The sequence below is a fragment of the Neurospora hispaniola genome (genome assembly GCF_033458365.1).
Source record: "Neurospora hispaniola strain FGSC 10403 chromosome Unknown B0T23scaffold_8, whole genome shotgun sequence".
In the NCBI taxonomy this organism is placed as follows: domain Eukaryota; kingdom Fungi; phylum Ascomycota; class Sordariomycetes; order Sordariales; family Sordariaceae; genus Neurospora; species Neurospora hispaniola.
This window is the reverse complement of record NW_026944413.1, coordinates 1,652,175-1,673,680: the sequence shown is the minus strand read 5'-3', so window position 1 is coordinate 1,673,680 and position 21,506 is coordinate 1,652,175. Positions and strand designations below refer to the sequence as shown.

The window sequence follows — 21,506 nt, the reverse complement described above, 5'->3', positions numbered from 1 at the left end:
ATGATGTTACATGTTGGCAGACGTCCTTGCTACTAGAGTTGAGATGTGTTTTTTTTTTTTTTGAACCACTCTCTTTGTTTCTACTTTCGCTCATTACTATATCTTGTCATCATTTACTGTGTATAGGGCGTATGGCGCCGTTGAATCTCATTTCCAAACTGGATCTATCATGTACGGTCTAGTAGATCGGGGAAAGGACCTGCATGCTGAAGCGCCACTATGACAGACTTTTTTAGCGAGAGACCACTTTAAGACGACTGGGTAGCAAGTTCCAACATGCGGGTGACTCGCAGCGGATGGCGGCGGTACCTATTCAATCCATCGCCAGGCACTTTACATTTTTCTTTTTCTTCAAGGTTGCTGCAGTTCTGGCCAACCTCGACACTCTCGACACGACCAATTTTTGACATGGGCCAGAATGCAGTGCCCACTTGCTTGACAATTTGTGCATATGGTATGTGCCATGCACGCAATCTCGACATCGGACCTTAGAACCCCGACTATCATCAGCCTCTGGAGCGTTGTGTCCCTTACCATAAAGTTCTTCATGTATGTTGTCGCCGCCGTGTCAAATCATTCCAGCCCAACAAGCGCGCTCTACGTACCGCCGCTAACCTGCTGAGCCAATGACGCTAGTTAACCGCTGTTAATAACCACCTCGATATGCGCTGCTTTGATTTCGTCTGACACAAAATGAAACACCCCGAGCGGTTGCCATCAAGGCGGTGGCAGTTGAATGCTGTGTCACCTTCCTATGTAGAGGTGGTCATGCGAGATGGAATAGTGTGTAGTCGGTAAGCGTCGAAGCATTTCTTCCTTGCCTTGTTGTCACCCCTCGCTGGGATCATACCCCGAAGTTCTCACTCAGGTACCGGCTCTTGCGGTATGTGGCGCATGAAATGCCGAACTACAGTATGTGTGGCCAACCAATCAACATGGAGGTCGTGTATGACATTCGTTCCCATCTTTTCACACTTTTTCCTCACGGCGTCTAGCAGCTTGAAGGATATTGAATACGCCCTTCCTCTTATTGTTTACATGGATCTCCATTGCTCCCTACAGTCACGCGAGGAGGTAGTGCAGTGACTTGTGAGAGAGGGGGTATGTGATTCCATGATCCTTTCCTTTCTCCACGATATGATATGCCGCCATCTCCAAGGTGCATTGCACACCGGGATGTTCCTGGTTTAAGTCGGCGACCTTGATGTTGTGTTCGTCAGCGCTGTTGCGCTAGCAGTGTGGGGTGGGAAATATAGTCTGCGCAAAAAAGAACAGCTAGGTACCCTTCGGCTAAGACTGGGTAGTGCTAACATGAGCTTGATGAATCTATTGATAATATATTACAGATTCTTGCCTAGCGTGGACCGTCAAGGTTATACACTAGCAATAAGGTTCCAGGCGACTTCGGACGTAGCTCCGTGTCTCTGACCGCCGCCGCCGCCGCCGTCGGGCCCGGGCACTTCTACCATACGACGGGGAATCCACAGAGACAGAAACAATGGATGCTGCACTGTGAGAGAGACGGCTTGACGGAACTCCCAACCCCGTCCCGCTATCCGATGCTGTCCTCCTTTGTCTTGATGGAAATGAAAAGGGCCAAAACATGGCTCTGTGAAGAGTGGTTCCTACCTCTTGCATTTCCCCTTTGCCTTACTGGACGATTACAGAGGGATACATACAATATGACCAGTGGGAGAGAGCATGCATTCCAGACAAGCGGGAAATACCAGCCCGCCCCTGTGGGTCGTAATTGAATAGAGGTATTCGCACGAAGCTAACAGACCGTTAATCCATACAGGCTGATACATACAAGCGTATCGTTGGCGAGTACAGGGGGCCGTACGCTTCGAACAAACGGTGTAATACCCGCTAAGTAAGCGTCACTCTCATTTCCAGTCACCCACCAGACATCAGCCTTACAGTTAGCGGTACGTAAGGAATTTGATAAGGATCATAGGGCTATGGACAGGGAACGGAAGGTTCAATCCCGGGAAATGATGTCCTGCTGCGGAATGAGAGCGGAACTGAATGCGGCTCTCATCCCAGTGTTATGTACACCGACGTGTTCGTCGCAAGATGAGATGAACTTGTAAATACTACGTACCTAGGTACCTATATCTCTACACGATACTGTGTATACATATGCGGATTACAGCATTGGTTGTTGCGACGCATACATAATCTACACTAGAAGTGCCATGCTCATTGGTGGTTGTCAGCCAGCGGAGCACCGTCCGCGCCATCGGAACTCGGAACACTACGAACTGCCACGGGGTCCCAAAGCAAAGCCGGGCATCATTCGGGGTCCCGTCAAAAAGGAACAGGTCACCGAGCGAGCGCCCTAGGAGGTCGCCTACAGGACACTATCGTGCGTCGGCTGGATCTCGCGTTCGACAAAAGCTAGATCGACAAGGACGATCTTATCTCTCGGGAATTGGCCCGGGGCTCTCAATGGGCATTAGCAACTCTTGGTGACCCTATAGGGGTGCGTCGCGTGACTTGATTGACCTTGGTTCAAAAGCCGAAAGAAAGATGGTGGCGTACCAGCTCTAGGTAATTTCTTACAGACCGCCTCTTCGGCCCCCTTCCCCCGAGAGGGGATTGATTCATTTCCCCATGAGCCGAGAAACATCTCGACGCTTCCCTTCGTTCCTTCCCATCCAGCGGCAGTGGCAGCAACAGCAGTCGATGCATGAAACCCTTTTCGTCTTTTTCAGCCCTGACAAATATCTTCCTTCCAGGGCGAGATGTGCGAATTTGGGATTGCTTGTGATGGCGGGAACGATGCCGTGCATCAATCAACTTGGAAGATGAGGCTGAAAAGCAGGATCGTGTCTTTCATCTCCTCCTTACCACTGCATTGCTCAAGAACCCGGTGCAACCCTTCCCGGTGCCCATCTATTCAAAAGAACTGTGAGGGCAATTCTTTACTTTGCGTTGACCTCGTCTTCCACACACACAAGATTCATCTCGTCCGAGCTGTCCATTTCCCATGCACTCGCCAGCGAGTTGTGTAATTGCTTGGCTCATTAGCTGCTCGCCATCGCTGCGACCCAAGGAACCCCAACCACCTGAAGCCAATGAATAGACCACATGTTGAAAATTACCTACCTAGGTATGAGTGTAGTGTAAAAACCCCCTCGAGCCCTCCAGGATAAGAACATGGAAACAGACCCCGAAGCACTTTCCAGCCAAACAAGGATCCTCATAGAAAAGAGAGATCACTTGCTCGCACGATCCGACTGCCGATCGCACGCTGCCAGCCGCCTCTGTCAGCACCTTCTTTTGCTTAGCCTATCATGTCTAATTCAGCATTGTAACATCACCATGCAACAACTCCCTCCCATGCATGGGAGCCCTCCCTCCCCATGTAACTACCTAACTAACTCTCTCTTGTTGGTCTCTCTCTCTCTTCTGCGCCAACAACCGGCCGGGCAAGTCCACCAAGTCAGAAAGAAATGCTACCTACCTACCTTTACTGTACTGCGGAGGCCGCAAATTATTCGTTACCACTCAGTAATAAATTCTTGATACGAGTGGGAAAAGATAGGTAGGTAGGTATCCAGGGAAAAATCTCGTATGCGCTTCGTAAGCTTCATACATAGCCCCCCCCCCCCCCACCATCTTGCTGCAATGCTACAGTACCGTTTTGGTCTGCCTGCAAACTGATAGCCGAGAAGATCATCATTGTCGTCGTCAGAACGTTCAGGTCGTCAAGTGTGGCTGTGTTCAGCATGGCAGGGCAGGGCAGGGGAGGGCGGCTCTCGCCGTCGTCAGGCCAAGGCAGCAGAAAGCCGAGATATAGAGTGGTAGGTAGGTAGGTAGGCAGGCAGGGTGGCAATCGGACCGGTAGTGTAGTGTAGTGGTATCAGACCTTGGTAGGCTGTGAATGAGCTGGTTGGTGGTTGGATGATGAGGATGGTGCTTCAAACAAAGTGCCTAACAAGGCGGCTGCCCGGCCGTGATGCAGATGTTACCGGCGGGATAACATACCTACATACCTGGGTATGTGGATGGATGTAGGAGACGGTTGCATGGTGGTTAGTTAGTTGGTGCAAACAGTTGGTGTTACAAAACCATGTCTTGAGTGCCTGCTTAGGTTGGAACTGGGAAATTGTATGGTCCGTTAGCCTTTCAACACCCCAGCGCCATCCATCATTCTATACTACAGTACCCCTGACTGGCGACGACTCCCCCAAAATCAGCCCAGTTGCAGTTCATGTGCTGCTCACAAGCAGCGAACATGGAAAATCCCCTCGTGTCGTGCACGTGGATGGACCCCCGGAATGATTCGTTCGTTAGCTCTTCTTTTGCGCTGTAGTGTAGAAAAGGAGGTTGAAAGAGAGACCGAAGAAACGCCATGTTTCTTTCTTTCTTTCTGCTGACTCCCGAGCCTACACGTGTACACTATGGATAGAGCCGCAAGCACCAGCTCCACTTGGGTTAGCCCCTCGGTCGGGAGTTCCTTCCGCGGGTAGGTTGTGAAGCCGGGGGGTTGGGGGGGCGTTAAGGTCCCAACGGTTATTTCACTTTAGTTGTATCGAGATGGATTCATGGAACAGCCGGGCAGCCCACGAGGGAGCCATGCCATCCATCCATCCATCTGGCCATCTTCTCCCACACCATCCGTCGGCTTCGTCTCATCTCATCTTCCTGATTCCTGTTTCACCGGTCTCTAGTGCCCCCTTCCTTCTTTTCCCTCCAGCGGTACGGACGCATCGGCAATCCCATATCTGCCTTGGCATCGTGAGAGAAAAGGGGAAGCTCTGAGGGAGCTGAAGAAAGCTTAATGATACCATAACCAGAGATACTCGCATGTTCGTCATTTGGGTAAAGTGATCACAGAACATCAATTCCGTCCTCCTCGGCCCAAATAGCACCAGTATCTGTATGGCTTCAACATCCTGCCCGGTTTGTGATGATGATGATGCCGATGACAATGGACGAGGGACTGAGGTGAAACACCGGACCAGTCCACTCTGATGAAGATCGAGGTTTCAAGCCTAGGCAAGCCCGTGATAGGGGAACAACGGGTAGAAATATCTTCCAGGGCACCTACCTACCCTCTCACTCTAACGAAAGCCAAGTGTTAAGTGTTCTTCCGTAGGAGGAGATGGTGTCGTAAGTTTTTCCACGCACTGCCTTGTTGTCCCTAAAAGTAGTGTGTCGTCTGGACAGCTTCCTTTCCATGGAAGTCGAAATTTATTGCTTCTTCTACTACATGTATTTCGGCTGGCAGGGGGGGGGGGGGGGGGTAACGGTGAAAGTTACACACGAAGTCGCTGTACGTTTTCGTGTAATAACGGTACATAGGCTGTCCGTTTGGTATCGTAAAAGACTCACGAAACGTTCCACGCAGCATTGATACGGTACAAACTGCGTGTTTTTCGGCCGACCCTCGGATACCCGTTGAAATCCACGCAGACCACGGTACCTCGCGATTGGACTGTCGCAAGCACCGAATCCACTTCAGGGCTATTGCTTTCTTTCCATTGGCTGGCCTTATACCTGCCTCCCTCGTAGGGCTGGTTCACATGAAGGTTCTGTTCCGTTATCTGCCCTGACGGGAGTGGTGTTGGCGGTGAGCGGTTGTGGAGATTTTTTTCGATTGGAGGAACCCCATGCTCCCATAAATCAGCATTCTTGCATTGATACTGCACCACGCTGTAAGTACATGGAACCCGGATGACTGAGTGTTGGCAGGAAGAAGATGGTGAAATTTTCAGCGGTGTGTATTACGCGTAAAGTACCGACAGTACTACTTGGACGGTGCGGAAGTGCTCCGACGGACCCCCCCTTACTCAGCACCACCACCCAAACCCGGAACAAGGCATCGTGGTCCATGTTGTTACATCGACGCCTTGGACCAGGCGCTAGTTCAAGATGGCTACATATCTGCTCCACCGATTGCCACGACGACGACGCCGGCGGTGATGAAGAACAACAACTTAACACACCGATTCCGGACCCGGACTTGATGCCAAGGTTGCAAGCGTGAACATGGGCATATTGGCAGTAGTCCAGTCATGACTTTGAAGTTACCAGAGGGGGGAAGAGGACTTGACAGTAAGCATGAACTAACAGCACCGTATTGGCATCCATCACGGTCGAAGAAACAAAACGGTCAGCAGACCGAAAGGATTCCTTCCAAGATAAGTATCTCTGAGGAAAGGCCGGGATGATTAGCATCCAGACCGTTTTGGTTGACCAGACTGGATAGACTGGAGACTGGATAGAAGCATGGATGGGTAAGGGCAAGAAACATGATACCCGATATCCGATGCAAAACTTATGTCAGCGCCGTCATCTTTGTCATTGTTGGGTCAGCCTTACAAGGAAAGGACAGAACTTTCCATCGGCAGCCAAGCGGTTGGTTGATCCTGCAAGCGAAGGTCAATAACCCTTCTTCTATCGTCTATTGATCAGATAAGTATCTTCCAGTCTTCCACATCCGCCTAGATATCTGTTGAAGGCAGCAACTTTGTGACTAGTTCTAGTTCTACTTAGGTATCCATCCTCTTTCTCTCTAGTCTACACTACTAGGTATCTATGCCCGGGTTACATGGGCAACCAACACAGAAACGTGTCTATAAAACGGATGAGATAGAGACAATCAATGACAAATAGAGGGAAAGAAGCAGCAATCGGCGCGCGAAACGTCAACCAAACGACGACAACGACGGTGAACGATCTCCATACCTTGTTCAGATTTTGATTCCCACAACGATAGATAGCAAAAATCAGGGACTGCACCACATACACTACTAACTTACCTACCTTCCCCTTTCTGCCCTTCCCCTTTCCCTTCCCCGCAATCCAGATCGACGCTCGCTTGACACACTGCATGACCATGCATGAAGATAATGTAAGACCAGAAAAAAAGAAACCCAATTCCTTCGTATCCCTTTCGTTCTAGTCTACGTACTCATCCGAGATCGTGACCCCCCATACATACAAACGAACGATATGGACGCCCATATGTACATAGACACACACGTCTTGATAGGTTTAGCAAAGATACCTAGGTAACTACCATCTGGCTGACGGGGGTATGTAAATTAGAATGTAGACTAAATGACTGTTCGGGCCAAGGCAGCATCCAATGTAAGTATGTAGAGGTAGGCTTCTATGGTAGAGGCAATGCGACATTCGGAACGAAGAAAGGAAAAAAGAAAGAAAGCGGAATGTTCCATGTCGGCGGCCTCCGCAGCTCAGGCAAAAGGAGAGTCGGAGGGTTAGGAGGACCCAGGGGATGGCGTGATACTAATATCCTTCCTCAGTCAAACGGTGCTAGGTGTCTACAGTATTGAAGTACTCTCCGGAACAGTAACGGTGAAGACGTTGAAGTAGTACTGCAAACGGTTGTAAGACTCGCTTATTAAGATAGGTAGGTACATACTGACTGCATCGGCGAACGGGTTGCCAGATTGGGGGAGATGTTGCGATGTCACTTTCTTTTTTTTTTTTTTTTTTGTTTTTGGTCTCATTCTTTTCTAACGAGATTTGTCTGGATGATACCGATTCACGCGCCGAAGTTCTACAAGCCAATCATTTGCTTGTTGAAAGTCATGTATGTTTTCGGATTCTGAAAAAATACCAGACTTTCTGTTTCCAAGGAAAGGCCAATTGGGTAGCATTTGAAATGGGAAAAATAATATATTGGCCTCATAATGGTATAACATCTTGATGGACCTTCCCAGGAAACATGACTGAAAACGCTCGACACTTCAAGGTGGTTATTCTTCACCCTCCAGTCCCTCACCCATATCCTCATCGTCATCCTCATCACCCTCTCCTTCGCCATCCTCCTCCTCCTCCTCCTCGGAACTCGACCCTGAGCCTTCACTCTCCCCTTCACTACCCGGATCATAATCCTCCTCCTCCTCATCTTCCTCATCCTGTAACCTCTGCTCCTCTTCCTTCTGCGCCCTCTCCAGCTCCGTCAGTCCATCATCAGCCTCACCGCCCTCAACACCCTCGCCTTCTTCGCCATTGGCCGCAGCCTTCTTCGCATTCTCCGCCAGCTGCTTCTTCGCCTTCCTCTGTTCCGCCATGCTACGATCCGCCAGCCCGTGTCTCCTCACATAACTCTGATCAATCCCTGCATAATCCTCCTGGTCGAGCATGCTAAACTCAATCTCCTGCCCCCCTTCTTCACTCCCTTCTCCTCCTTCCAGCTCCACCACTATGTTAAACGTCCTTTGCAACACGCTCGTATAACTAACCGCCACAATCTTGTCCAGCGGCAAAAAGAGCAACGGCTTCTTGAACCCCCACAGGATGCCCGTCGGCAAAAAGAACAGAAACCCGTCCTTGCTGCCGCGGAACGCCTTGACGTGCACCGCCTTCTCCTGTGGGCGGTACGCCTGGCGCGCCACCGAGTGGAACACCTTGGGGTCGGACGACACGAGCTCGCACGCGTGGTTGCCCGCCGCGTGCAAAGACGTTGTCAGAGCCCAGTGGAAGAGTGTCGCGTAGCTGTCGGAGACGGGGGCAGCGGCGGCGGCGGACGGACCAGTGATGGTGCCTGGCTTGGGCGCAGTGGAGGGGATGGTAAACACGAGTGGCTCGAGCGGCGCAGTGGTTTGTTGTTGAGTCTGCTGGTCGGTGGATTGTTGGGACTTGGTTGTCGGTAGGTAGCTGTTGCGCGGGAGGAGCACGTAGTTGTGTTGGACTTGAGATTTGTCGGGTACGGGAAGGTAGAAGGCGTGTTCTGTTTTGTTTATAAGAAATCTTTCAGCAAAACCGTCATCTTTCATGTTGAGAAAGATGGAAATACGAACCAATGTCTTTCCATGGGTACACAATGCCTTGAACAGGCACCGGAGAGCCTGAAGCGCGAGCATAGAGAAAGTTCTTGGTAAAGCACAAGTCGTACTTCTTGCGCTGGGGCACAGAAACGGAAATGTCCTTGATCTCTAGGAGTACTGGCTCGGCGGCGGCGGCGTCTGCACCGAGCACTGCTGCTTGTGAGCCCGCAATCGGGTGAGCAGCGCCATTGGAACCGCTTGTTGGTGCTTCGACACGCCTCCTCTTGGTGGCTGGTTCTTCGGATGTGTTGTCTGCTATCCTCTCGTACACAAAAGATGCGATATTGTTGAAAAGATCGATGCGCGCGGGAGAGTCTACATCAGACAAGGTGCCATCCAAATTAGCCAACAGGTACAGACAAAGCGATTGTGAGACGGGTCGCGGACTGCCGGCTACAAGTTAAAATTGGTCTGTCCTAAGAAAAAGAAACACACCAGCAGCTTCTTGAATGCCCTTCAAAATGTCGGGTCGGCTTTGGAACACGAGTCCCAGCAGCTGGGAATCGAGCTTGGCTGCCATGGCAGCGATTATGGAAGTAGCTTGACTGTGGAACAGCTGATTGAGGGTATCGCAAAAGGCAATGGTGACGTTCAATGACTTGACTAGGCGAAGATCTGTAGAATTGGCGATGCGATGGCGATGTCTACGTGAAAGATGTATGCGTGTTCTGGAGTTTGAATTGGCGTTCGTTACGTCAGCTTTTGACGCGTAAATGACTTGCTCTGTTCCCTGTATTCGGGCGAGTGTTACTTTGGCAGCTACAAGGGTTAGGGTACAGGCCTCAATCGGACAGATTTGGGAGCAATCAGGGGTTTGGAAAGCCAAAGTAAGTCATGGTTTTGAATTATATAAACAAAGCTCCATGTCCAACACTATAGCGCATCATAAATCCCATGCTACAAGTATGTCAAGATCCTTTTACACCCATAACGCTTCATCATGTCCCAGTTCATAGCTATTGTACATCGTAAAATCGCAGCATTTTGTCCGGCTCCGTGCAAAACTCCATTAGATCCCTCATACATAAGAAACACGGACTGTCCAGACTCATCATCTAGGCAATCATGGACTTGAGAACCTGGATTTGCTCCTGGACGCAAGCCTTGCTGGTGCCACCCTTGGCAGAGCGCATCTCAACGCTCTTCTCATAGTCGAACACCTTGGAGATATCCTCCTCGAAGCGGGCATCGATACCCTTGAGCTGCTCATATGAAAGCTTGTCCATGGGAATACCGGTCTGCTCCGAGAGGGCAACGCAGCGGCCAGAGATGTGGTGAGTCTCGCGGAAAGGAACACCCTTGCGGACCAGGTAGTCGGCAAGGTCGGTGGCGAGCATGAAGGGGTCAAGGGACTCCTTCATCTTCTCGGGCTGGATGCTGAGGGTAGCCAGGACACCGTTGGCAATCTGGATGCTGTCAGAAACCGTCTTGACGTGGTCGAGCATGGGCTCCCAGCTCTCCTGGAGATCCTTGTTGTAAGTGCTGGGAATGCCCTTCTGGGTCATCATGAAGCCAGCCATGTGACCGAAAGCCCTTCCGGCCTTACCCCTGAGCAGCTCGAGACTGTCGGGGTTCTTCTTCTGGGGCATGAGTGAGCTGCCGGTGGAGTAGGCATCCGCCAGCCTGACGAAGCCGAATTCGCTAGTAGAGTAGATGATGAGATCCTCGGACCAGCGAGAGATGTGCTGCATCAACATGGAGCCCCACTGGAGGGTTTCGGCAACAAAGTCACGGTCGGCGACAGCGCCCATGGAGTTCCAAAGGAGGCCATCGAAGCCAAGCTCCTTGGACATCATCTCACGATCAATGCCGAAGGGGTTACCGGCGAGCGCACCGCAACCAAGAGCACTGCGGTTGACGCGCTTGATAACCTCGCGCAGACGCTCGAGGTCGCTAGCAAAAGCGAAGCCGTAGGAGAGCATCCAGTGACTCCAGCGGACGGGCTGAGCGCGCTGCAAGTGGGTGTATCCGGGCATGATGACATTGATCTCCTGCTCGGCGCGGGCAGCAGTGACATTGAGGAAGTCCTGAAGGTGCTTCTCGATCTTGCGAAGCTCGTCGCGGAGCCACATGCGCATATCGGTAGCAACTTGCTCGTTACGAGAGCGACCGGTGTGAAGCTTGCCAGCAACATCCTTTCCGATGATCTCGCCGAGACGACGCTCATTGGCAGTGTGGATATCCTCGTCGACACCGGGGACAATCTTGAAGGTACCGTCCTCCCACTCCTTCTTGACAGCCAGGAGACCCTGCTCTAGCTTGTTGAACTCGTCCTGGGTGATGATGCCGGCCTTGGCGTTGGCGCGCGCAAAGGCAATGCTGCCGGTGATGTCCTGGGCGAAGAGGGCACGGTCGAAGTGGATGGACTCGTTGTACTGGACCATGAGGGGGTCGAGGCCGCCTGCGAGCGTCCATGTTAGCTTATGAACTCCCCCATTGTGTTATGAAGCACTGCTATACAGCATCCTAGAAGTAATAGAGAAGAGAAGAGAGCGCTCAAAGCATACCGGTAAAGCGACCTCCCCAGAGCATGTTCTCGGTGGGCTTGGCCTGTCCACTCATGATTGCGTGACTTTGGACCGAATTGTGGCTGTCAATTGGGATGAGGTCGGTGGGTACGAGCTTGCCGTCGCTTGAAGTTCGAGCTGCGGAACGGTATGCAATTGAAAAAGGAGATGTGATTTAGATAGATGCAGAAGAAGACTGGAGAGAAAAGGCAGAGCAACAAACACAACAAGAAATAAATAATCAAAAAAAGTTAGTCAACAGCGGACGCAAGGTGAGGTACGTCGGGTTTGTACCCGCCGATCATCGCTGGATGACTCAATTGCGTCGGCACTCCAAGGTGGAGGGGAGCTCTTTTACTGGACCGGCACCTTCCGACAGCGATAACGCTCACTGAAGCTCCCAGTATCAGCCCTACGACGGGAGGCTCAGGGACCACGGCAACGGCTTAGCGCAATTGAAAACTGATAACAACAAGCTTCCCCGCGACCTATGGACCTGAGCGGGAGAGCTGTGGACGACTCCACTCAGGTACAGTCACAGTGGAGGCGCGGGGATTAGGTTGGGAGCTCCATATTATGACTCCGATGAGTACGTGTTTAACCCTAACCCCCGACAAGCCCAAGGTCTGTGAATGTTGTTGGCAAGTGACAACGGCTCGGCTTGAGATGATTCCTTGGCTGGCAGCTGAACCCCGCGTCCCTGTCAGCCGTCCATGTCAACTGCCTCCCAAGTCCATCCAACAAAAGAGACAACCGCCCTCATCATTATCTGTTAGTAGCAAGCGAGCATGTCGAGCATGTCATTTCCAAACCTTTATACACACCGCAAGGTGGCCGAGACAAAGGCAAAGTCATGCGACATCTGCTACCGGCTCAGCACCAGCGTCCTCATCACCCCAGACAACAAGGATTTCTTTTACATCTGCCCAAGCCATCTTAAGGAGCCGTCGTTCTGCACCCCAAAAATTGACACCGAAGCTATTGAGGCCCGGAAGAAGAAGGAGCTAGAAGAAGAGATTGAGAGAGTGAAGAAGGAGTACGAGGAGAAAAAGAAGAAGAAGGAAGAGGAGAAGGGGAAGGAAGCGGACAAGGAGAAGGAAAAGGATAAGAAAGACGATGCCAAGAGCAAAGATAAAGACGAGAAGAAGGATGAGAAAGATCAGGAAAATTCCAAGGGCTCTAGGGTTTGTGCACCATACAGCCTCCTATCGGCAGCCAATGTGTTTTCACCGTCTCATACTTACTGGGTGACATGAACGCAGAGCACAAGTAGAGAAGGGACCAAATCGCCTCCCGTGGAAGAAGAGCCAAGGATATTTGAACTCAAGCCGTTCGTTGTCTTCTCCTTCGTCCGAAAATGCTCAGTATATCTGACTAATCCGTTTATCACAGTACTTTCTATCAACAACGCCTGTTAAAGAAGAGGCAGGCCGAGATTGCAAAGCGCAACCGTGAAAGACTGCAAGATCCAACCTTCTTTCCCTCGGTTCCCAAGAATCTTCCATGATCACTTCCTCTCGCGCTACCAGATATACATTAGGTATTTAGCCTCTAAATCACTTAATCGAGGACCATCCTGTTGACATTGGCTGCTCAGACGGACAGACATCCTTTGTTGATACCCTTTAGCCTTTGTCATTGAATTACTCTCTATGTGAAGCGTCAATAAAGCTGCATAAACACCAAACTTACGAACCTGGGTGTCGCAACACAATGAATCATACAGAGAGATTACAATACGTTACAACGAGCCGAAACAGTCCGTTTTGAGGACGATGAGCAACAAAGTCAATCTGCATCTTGCACCGCCGTTCAACGCACAGTGAAATTCAAGTTCACCACGCCCATTCCATTACACCAGACTGTCTCTCAAGGGTGACCTCGCTAAAGCTAGTGGAATCAGCCCTGCGATGGATGACGGCATATTATAGTCAGTGACCCAGCGGTGTTTGTAATGGGTGGTAGGACGATTCAAAAACCCCATACTCGGAAATCTTTTCTCCCCAACGCACGACAACCCTGGCGCACCTACCAAAGGCCAAAGAAAACAACCACGGTTCAATACAACCAGTCAGTTTCGACTCCATTCTCACCACTGTGCCTTGCAACCATGGTCTCCCTCCTCGAGCTACCGATCCCCCGCTTGCAGTAACAGGACAGACGGGTACAGATAAAGAACACTTTTCGTCTACATGCCCTATGCCCATGATTTGTTGTTCTCCGGTGGACTGTGCTTCGCTGTGCCTCTGTCAGGCATGGAAGCAACCCTTGGCTCTCATCTCATTGCCGTTCAACATGTCTATGGTTCGTTCGGGATTCCACTGCGCCACTCTGTTGCAGTTGCTGACAGACATGAAGTGTCCTTATATACGGAATGGGAAGATCCTTTCCCGTCCGAACATCGGCTGGAGGGTCACGGGTGGTATTGGACCGGCACCGAGTCGGGAAGCAAGGTGTCGAGTCCGTCAGCTTATGTTTGGGTACAGTTCAGGAGCAAGCTGGAACTTCGACTGGGAAGGGGAAGCGAGGGAGCCGATAAGCCAGTGAGCCAACCATTTCCAGTACGAGAGCAGTGGCAGGAATATTGGAAGCCAAAAGATCCAGAGGTTGGGCGATATTCTGCATACTAAACGTTCTGACTGTCTGCCACTGATTCGTGTATGTAGGCCCCTTCTCGCACCGTACTACGCCATTCGAAGATGTGGACAGACGACCACTCAAACTTTTCTCGAAGACCACCATTTTGACGGCCGATAAACAATGAGATCATCAGGAAGCAAGAGGATGGTAAGCTGGGAGCGCCACCACATCCGTCAACCATTGATACAGTCGCTTAGGCGTCTAGTTTCGGCCAGCGGCAGCTTCAAATCGCATAGTTTCACGGCCGTCTTCATGGTTGCAGAACTAGTGCTTACATTCTCGTTATAAGGCTGGCTGATGGATAGGATAACACATGGTCCCGGGTACATACAAACAAGGCGGACAGTCATATGTACAACCAACAACGGGTGTATCAAGGGGTCCCTTGCTTATTGACATGTTGGTGTATTCCTGTCGAGGGCAAACTCTACGGTGCAACTTGTGTTCTCAGAACATTGTGTATTCATGGAGAGCGGACTGATGTATGTAAAATTGCACTCACTTGCGACCACAAAGTGCTCAGGTCATCACCGAAGTGGCCGCACTGGAAGCCGGGATGGAAGCTGGAGTCGAGGTGGAAAACGGACGGAAGCCGTTTCTCAGGAAAAGACGAGGGGTGAGTCTAACGACCTACTACATACTGTAGGAAGTACTACTACCATGGCGCGCGGAGGGGGTTCCAGGAAATGATCTCCAGGCTACTTTCAAGTTGCAACTGTAAAAGATCCAGTACAGATTTTACAATTCGTCTACAAAATAATTGTAGGATGATATTGCAACCGATATATGGCTACCTAAGGATGAGTACTTCTTGGAAAATAATCCTGAAGATGATAAATTTTCACGAGTTGACTTATGAAAGAGGTCGTATCTACAATTATCTTAAAACAAGTAGATTTGTAGCTCTCAAGATTATTTCAACCCGAGACCGTACCTAAGATCATCCTGGTAAGTGTAAAATCTGTGGAAAATGGTCCCACGATGATTTTGTAATGAACATCATTTTCTGGACCATTTCGTACGAGGAAAACTACCTATCCTGCTGATCACTTCTTGGAACCCCCTCCGCGCGCTATGGTAGACTTACTCCCAGGATAATGTGATCGTTTCTTGGTCGTCTTGTATCGATTGGTTTCGACTTTGGCGGTTTGGCAGGCAAGAATACCTTGGGAACTTGAAGTGCCTGCCATCAAGGTTCCCATGAACTCGGGTCGTTGCTGACATTGCTGGAGCTCCAGTACTGTAGCACCTTCTCCAGGGCAGTCGCAGTCGTGTAGACGCACTGTCCTCGGCGGCCGAGTGTAACCGTGCACCTCCCGGCAGAACTCCCGTCCATACATTCACTGTATTTTACTGTAGTGACCCCTACACCAATCTCGGGCTCGGCAGCCCGGCTCCGTTCCCTGGGATTTTAAGCTTTCCGGCAGATGTGAAGGGAGCCCCACCTTTACGAGTACCTGCTGCACGCGTTTCCATACCTTGAGGTTACCTCTACATATTCACATGGAAGCACACACTCCTCAGCTTCAGTCTTCACATTCCACAACAACAACATCCAGAACATCCAGGACATCCACGCGAAGAACAAAGACAACACACAATACGTGTAACCGGCTGGGCTATTCAAAATGGCCACCGACTCCTCGTCAGATGAGTCCGACCATCAAGATCATCACCTGGACCACAATTCGGACGCGAGCAATGACAGCGAGTCCGGGTCCGACTCTGGCTCTGACTCGGCATCCAATTCGGAAGCCTCTGCGGACTCGGACGACTCCAGCGATGAGGTCTCTTCCTCAGAAGTCTTGACACGTAACAGTAGGGGTATCCAGCTTCTGGCGTCGATGCTCGACCTCGAAGCAAGTGAGTCCCACCCAAGCGAGGATGAAGACGACGACGACGACGACGACGACGACGACCTTGCCGAACACACCTACGAATACCCCAACTCTCGCCAAGCCAGGCGCAACCATCACCAGTCTTTCCCAAAGTTTGCCCTCTTGCCTTATGAACTCCGCCAGCGCATCTGGGAGATGTTCTGCCCCGACCTGACGGCAAAGTCACGCGTTTATGAGTTCCGCATGGTCTTCCAACTAGCTAACCTGCCCAACAATCCGTTGGAGGTTTGGGAGAGTCATATACTTGAGCAGCAAACGGCCCCCGCCCGTGTCATGTCGGCTGTTCACCGAGAAAGCCGCGAGCATGTGCTCAAGAAATTTCCCGACGTCCTCACCCTCCGCAATGGCCGAAACACGATCCGTTGGGATTGCAAGAATGACGTCGTGATTTTAGGCGGCAAAGCCCCCCCTCCCTTTTGGCCAATACCAGGCTTTTCAGATCAAATTCGGAACCTGGCGCTCGACGTCGAGCTTGGCCGCTTCCTTGATATCCATCTGATACCGGAGTCGGAGCGGCCTGAATACGAACAATACTTCAAGGAATTTTGCCCTCAGTTGAGCAGGGTGTTCTGCGTTATTGACGATGCCGATTGCCCGGCAAGGCTTTTGCGCTGGTGCGCAAACAGAGAGAATCGCCATTATTTTGTGCGGACCCAAGAAGAGGAGCCAGGCGTTGGAGAGGATGCTGAGTACATGTATTGCTGGCGCAACCCCTCCAAGACCCGCGAGTTCGCTGTCGACGACAGCATTCCTGGAAGTCTAGGCGATTTCGTTTTTCGATCACTGGATTACACACAGACTGAAGGGAACGACAAGGAAAATATATTTCAACCTCTCATACGCTTCTCTTATGAAACCGGCCTCCGGCGCTTTGAGAAGATCGTCAAGAAACAAAACGATAACACCGACTGGAGTTTCTCTGACAATGATTTGGACGACGAGTCTGTGAATGAGGAGCCCGATGAATATGAGAGCTCAGGGATCGATGATTCAGAAATCAGCGAGGACGGGGGCACGGGGTCCGAAAGTGGAGATGATCTTGTCGTCGTGACAGATGATAGCGACCAAGAGGAGGAGGAAGCTTCGAGCGATGAAGAAGAACAGGGGCCATTCCATGCAGCACGTTTAGCTGGTTTTGACAATGGCCCGATTGAAATTATTGATGACTCCGACGATGCGTCACATTCTGGACACAACGCCCATCAACATGCTTATCTCGGTCCAAGCGACAGTGCTCGCTTCTCCAGCATGGAGCCGTCAGATTCCTCGACGATGGATCATGAGTCATCTCCACCACCCCGAGCTGGACCCTCTTGCTCCAAGGGCTCCGGCAGGAAACGGGTTCTGGAATCGGAATCGGAACAGGAAGAGAAACACGATGGACCACCCAGGAAAGCAGCGCGTATCAGCAATGAGACTCGACGCCGTGCCCGCGCCACGGTTGTGCTTTCGGATGATGAGGATGAGGATGAGCAGATGGGCTACGAGTCGACCACGGAGAAAAAGCAAAGTCCTGAGGGCAGTAAGGCTGGTGAAAGACCCAAAGACCACGTGGTCATCTCGGATGACGATGAAGACGAAGAAGAAGAGATGGTGAGGCGGCGACGCAAGCGGAAAGCTAGGCATCGATACAAAGTCGTGTCAGACGAGGAGGACGACGAGGAGGAAGATGAGGAGGAGGTAACGATGCCTAAGAAAAATAGGTCCCGTCGCCAATTACGGCCCCCGGTTTCCGATACAGATGACGAGGACGAAGAAAACAAATCATCCATGAGCGATAGTGATGACTCGGACTCGGACGACTCCTCGGACGAAGAAGACCCCCCCGCCAGGCCTTTGACTCTCGCAGAAAAGCTGGAACTCCATCGCCGAAATAACCCTATCCCGGACTCAGACGATGATAACGACAATGACGACGACGACGACGACGGCAGTGTTAGCGGGGATGATTACGATGGGCGCAACTATGCGGATTTCCAGGATGACGAAGAGGGGAATGAGATATCGGGTGAGGATGATGACGAGGATGAAGATGACGAAGGCGGGCTTATCATAGATATGGCGGATGAGGAGGACGAAGAGGATGAGTATTAGTTCTTATTTGATACAGGGTTTACCGCGAGATGGGCGCTATGCTGATATTCGTCATCTCCACGTTTGGCTCATAGGGAGCATGGATCTTTACACTGGATATCCTTTAAAGCGTTGTAGGGGTTGGAAAGACGCAGGGTATATTGTCCCGCCCAGGCATCATTTCATTGGTTTCGGCCGTCAAGAGGAGGACAGAAGATCTACATATCAATACTTAACGGTTTGTTAACGCGAGACTTGCAACGTCTTTAGACAAGGGAAAAAATTCGGAACGCTACTATTAGTCCACACCACGCCAAAACTAGACTAAGAACAACTGTTGATTATGTCCCACCAGGTGTCCCACCCTCATGTACCAAAACTTGACTCCATTCACAGCGATCAACAACGAAGCCGGTGCTTTTCAGGCCAGGAATGCCAACTAACCAGCCTAAGATAGGGAATCGCTTATTACGCTTAGAACCCACTCACACTCGCATAGGTTCCGACAAGGGGGCTCTTAGACTAGGGGAAAGAAAAAAATCGAAAAAATATTAAATAATATGCGCTGTGTTAGCGACGCGCACCAAAATGCAATGTACTACCAGAACATTGCGGCTACCAGAAATATAATATAATAGCACTACCATTCTACTATAGAAATTAATATAAATTTAATTGCGAATAGAAGATACTTAAACTATATAATTAACATTGAATACAATTAAATTACTTTAGGTTTAGTATAATTATAAATATTATAAATTCTAACGTTTATTTTTATTAAATATATACTATACAAGTCAATCTAATAATAGTAATAGCGTACTTATATTAAAAAAACAATTATTTAAATTAATAAATACGGATACTATATATTCAACCAATTTCTACTATAATATAAGAAATATATTTAACTTTATCTCTAATTTATTAACTATAATACAAAAACGCGTTCTATTATACTAATACAAACTATAACAATCCTTATTAGTATTAGTATCGTTTTAATTTACAATAGATCCTATATAAGAAGATTAAAATTTTATTATTAATTACATTAATAACATTCTTATTAATAATAGTTATTTCGCTATCGATATTACTAATAATATTACTAATAATAACTATAACCGGCTTCTTGAATTCGTACTACTAAATTAGAAGGATAGCTTCGATAACAATTTTTTCAACAAATTCCTATTCGAATATAAATTAGGAAGAGGTAATACGTTTCTTAGCGAAGTACAAATTAATAATAAAAATATATTTAATATAATTATTAAAGATATTTAGGAATTTATAAAAGCTTTAAGATTTAAATATAGTATAGACTCTTATTTTCCGAATTTACTAATTTTAATAGATTTTTATTACTATAAAGCTCGTTGCCGCCGAACCCGTTACTATTAAACCCAGTACCGCTAAACCCAGTACTACTAAGTCCGGTACCGCTAAGCCCATTATTACTAAACCTATTACTACTAAGCCCAGTACCGTTAAACCTAATACTATTAAATCTATTACTATTGAACTTATTACTACTAAGCCCGTTATTATTAAACCTATTACTATTAAGCCCTATATATAAAAACTAGCGCTTACCCTCTTTTTAATACTAATAAATTTAATTAAAAAACGTCGCCTCTTTTTCAATACTACTATTATTATAATATTCAACGAGACTTATCTATAGTCTCGCTATAACAACTTCTTTAGTAATATTTATACTTCCAATAGCATTATATATCACTATTACAACCCTTTTACTAAGCAATTAAATAGGGGTTCTTATTAATATTTACACTATCGGTTATAACCTTTAAAATTATAGAAATAAAAGTACAAATCTAAGAATATACATATAAAATTAATATATAAGTATTATAATTACCCGGTTATAGTAAAACATATTTAATACCCTAATAGTACTATTATTTTTAAATTTATAAACCCTAAACGTCGTTATTCTTATAGTCTTAATATTTATAACCAAATAAAGAAGCCTAAAGTACTAATATAATTAATTATTAACAAAACTATACGAGGTTACCCTCTAGTAATAATTCTATAATTCTTTTATAGTAATAATAACTATAATATTAATATAAGGAGAAACGTACGTATTACTAGCGGTTATTAATTTATTCGATAAAATATAATTAACGCCGGTAAAATATACTAGTAGTAGTACCCTAATCCGCAGAGAGTTGGTACTGTTTTTTTACTTAACTATTAAATTAATAAAATTTTAAAATATTTAATTTAAAGGATTATAACTATAGTAAATAAGGAATAAAACGTCTTTTAATTCTATAGGGCAATTAAAGTTAATTATAAGGTTAATTAAATTACATCCCGTAGTTTCGTTTTTACCTCCTTAGGCTAATTTAAAACGCTTTATTAGCGCTGCTACTTTATATTTATAAATACTACACACTATACCAACTAATTTAGGTAGTTTTTATATACAATCCTTATAAGAAACGAATACGATTATTAGCTTCCTTATAGCCACTTTTTAATAACGAAGTCTAATAGTAATATTATAGTTATTATATTATCTATACTACGTAAATAAATAATTAAATACTACGGAAAGGATCGCCTATAACTACTTTATTATTTTCTTACTAATAATTCTACTATTAAATAAAAGGCTATTAAAATAGCCTTTCTTAATTTAGAAATCGATTACCTTTTATATTATATTTATATAGAACGGATATTAAGGTGTAAATTAGCTAGTAATAAGTATAAAACCTATTTATAATATATATTTAAAACTATCAAATATCGGTAATCTAAAGCGATTTATTATCAGGAACGTAGGCGAAAGGTAGGCTGAGGTAACTACGGTCGTGGCTATACGTAGGGGACGGTAAGTTAGGGGTCAATTTAAAAATGTATTAATAATTACCGACTATAATAAAATACGCTCTATTGAACCTCTTTTATACCTATACAAATTCTATTTATCCGCTAACGAATATTATAGAACCTTATACTAGTCTAGCGCTTTAACGTAGTGCTGGATTATCCTTCCTACGAGCCCGACCCGATATAAGCGTTATTATAAATAATCCTACGCTTTAATTAATAAAGGGGAGTAGTAGCCGTTAAGGTACTTCTATATACGGGCTCTTAGCCTCTTAATATAACCCCCCCCTTATAGGTTCCGTCTTTAGAACTTCTATAATAAACACTGGGTACCGTAGTATTATCGGACGTTACTTATTATAATTATCGATACTGTATTCCGGATTATAGCTGCTCCGCTACCGGCGAGCCGCCTACTAGAATATCGGTATTATAATATCTATTCTTATAAATTCTAATATAGCCCCGAAGCCGGCATTAGATCTAAAGAGTTGGCGTTCCGCCCGTTAGAATATCAGTATTATAATATCTATTCTTATAAATTCTAATACGGATACGAAACCGGCATTAGATTTAAAGCGTTAGTGTGCCGTCCGCTAGAATATTGGTATTATAATATTTATTCTTATAAACCCTAATACGAATACGAAACTGGTATTAGATTTAAAGTATTAGTATACTGCCCGCTAGAATATTAATAT

At 47.6% G+C, this 21,506-nt stretch overlaps 5 protein-coding genes across 5 annotated transcripts; 3 read left to right on the top strand and 2 right to left on the bottom strand.

Moving 5' to 3' along the window:
• Positions 1-7,531: 7,531 nt before the first annotated feature.
• Positions 7,532-9,583, bottom strand: B0T23DRAFT_345516 (uncharacterized protein). Its single transcript, XM_062835957.1, has 3 exons — positions 9,246-9,583; positions 8,784-9,125; positions 7,532-8,713 (listed from the first exon to the last, which is right to left on the bottom strand). The coding sequence occupies exons 1-3, from the start codon at positions 9,328-9,330 to the stop codon at positions 7,737-7,739; spliced, it is 1,404 nt and encodes a 467-aa protein (XP_062689315.1). The 5' UTR covers positions 9,331-9,583; the 3' UTR covers positions 7,532-7,736.
• A 56-nt stretch (positions 9,584-9,639) lies between these two features.
• Positions 9,640-11,748, bottom strand: B0T23DRAFT_415343 (argininosuccinate lyase). Its single transcript, XM_062839588.1, has 2 exons — positions 11,318-11,748; positions 9,640-11,211 (listed from the first exon to the last, which is right to left on the bottom strand). The coding sequence occupies exons 1-2, from the start codon at positions 11,370-11,372 to the stop codon at positions 9,866-9,868; spliced, it is 1,401 nt and encodes a 466-aa protein (XP_062689314.1). The 5' UTR covers positions 11,373-11,748; the 3' UTR covers positions 9,640-9,865.
• A 177-nt stretch (positions 11,749-11,925) lies between these two features.
• Positions 11,926-13,199, top strand: B0T23DRAFT_233240 (VPS4-associated protein 1). The gene is made up of 4 exons (XM_062833921.1): positions 11,926-12,501; positions 12,580-12,647; positions 12,710-12,857; positions 12,915-13,199. The coding sequence occupies exons 1-3, from the start codon at positions 12,106-12,108 to the stop codon at positions 12,822-12,824; spliced, it is 579 nt and encodes a 192-aa protein (XP_062689313.1). The 5' UTR covers positions 11,926-12,105; the 3' UTR covers positions 12,825-12,857; positions 12,915-13,199.
• A 310-nt stretch (positions 13,200-13,509) lies between these two features.
• On the top strand, positions 13,510-14,678 carry B0T23DRAFT_399148 (uncharacterized protein; the record flags this gene model as incomplete). Its single annotated transcript, XM_062838399.1, has 4 exons — positions 13,510-13,923; positions 14,263-14,439; positions 14,481-14,573; positions 14,604-14,678. 4 exons carry the CDS (start codon positions 13,510-13,512, stop codon positions 14,676-14,678), a joined length of 759 nt encoding a protein of 252 aa, XP_062689312.1.
• Positions 14,679-15,361: 683 nt separating this feature from the next.
• B0T23DRAFT_388366 (uncharacterized protein) lies at positions 15,362-18,279 on the top strand. The gene has a single exon (XM_062837750.1). It carries the CDS (start codon positions 15,586-15,588, stop codon positions 17,947-17,949), a length of 2,364 nt encoding a protein of 787 aa, XP_062689311.1. The 5' UTR covers positions 15,362-15,585; the 3' UTR covers positions 17,950-18,279.
• Positions 18,280-21,506: the final 3,227 nt, after the last annotated feature.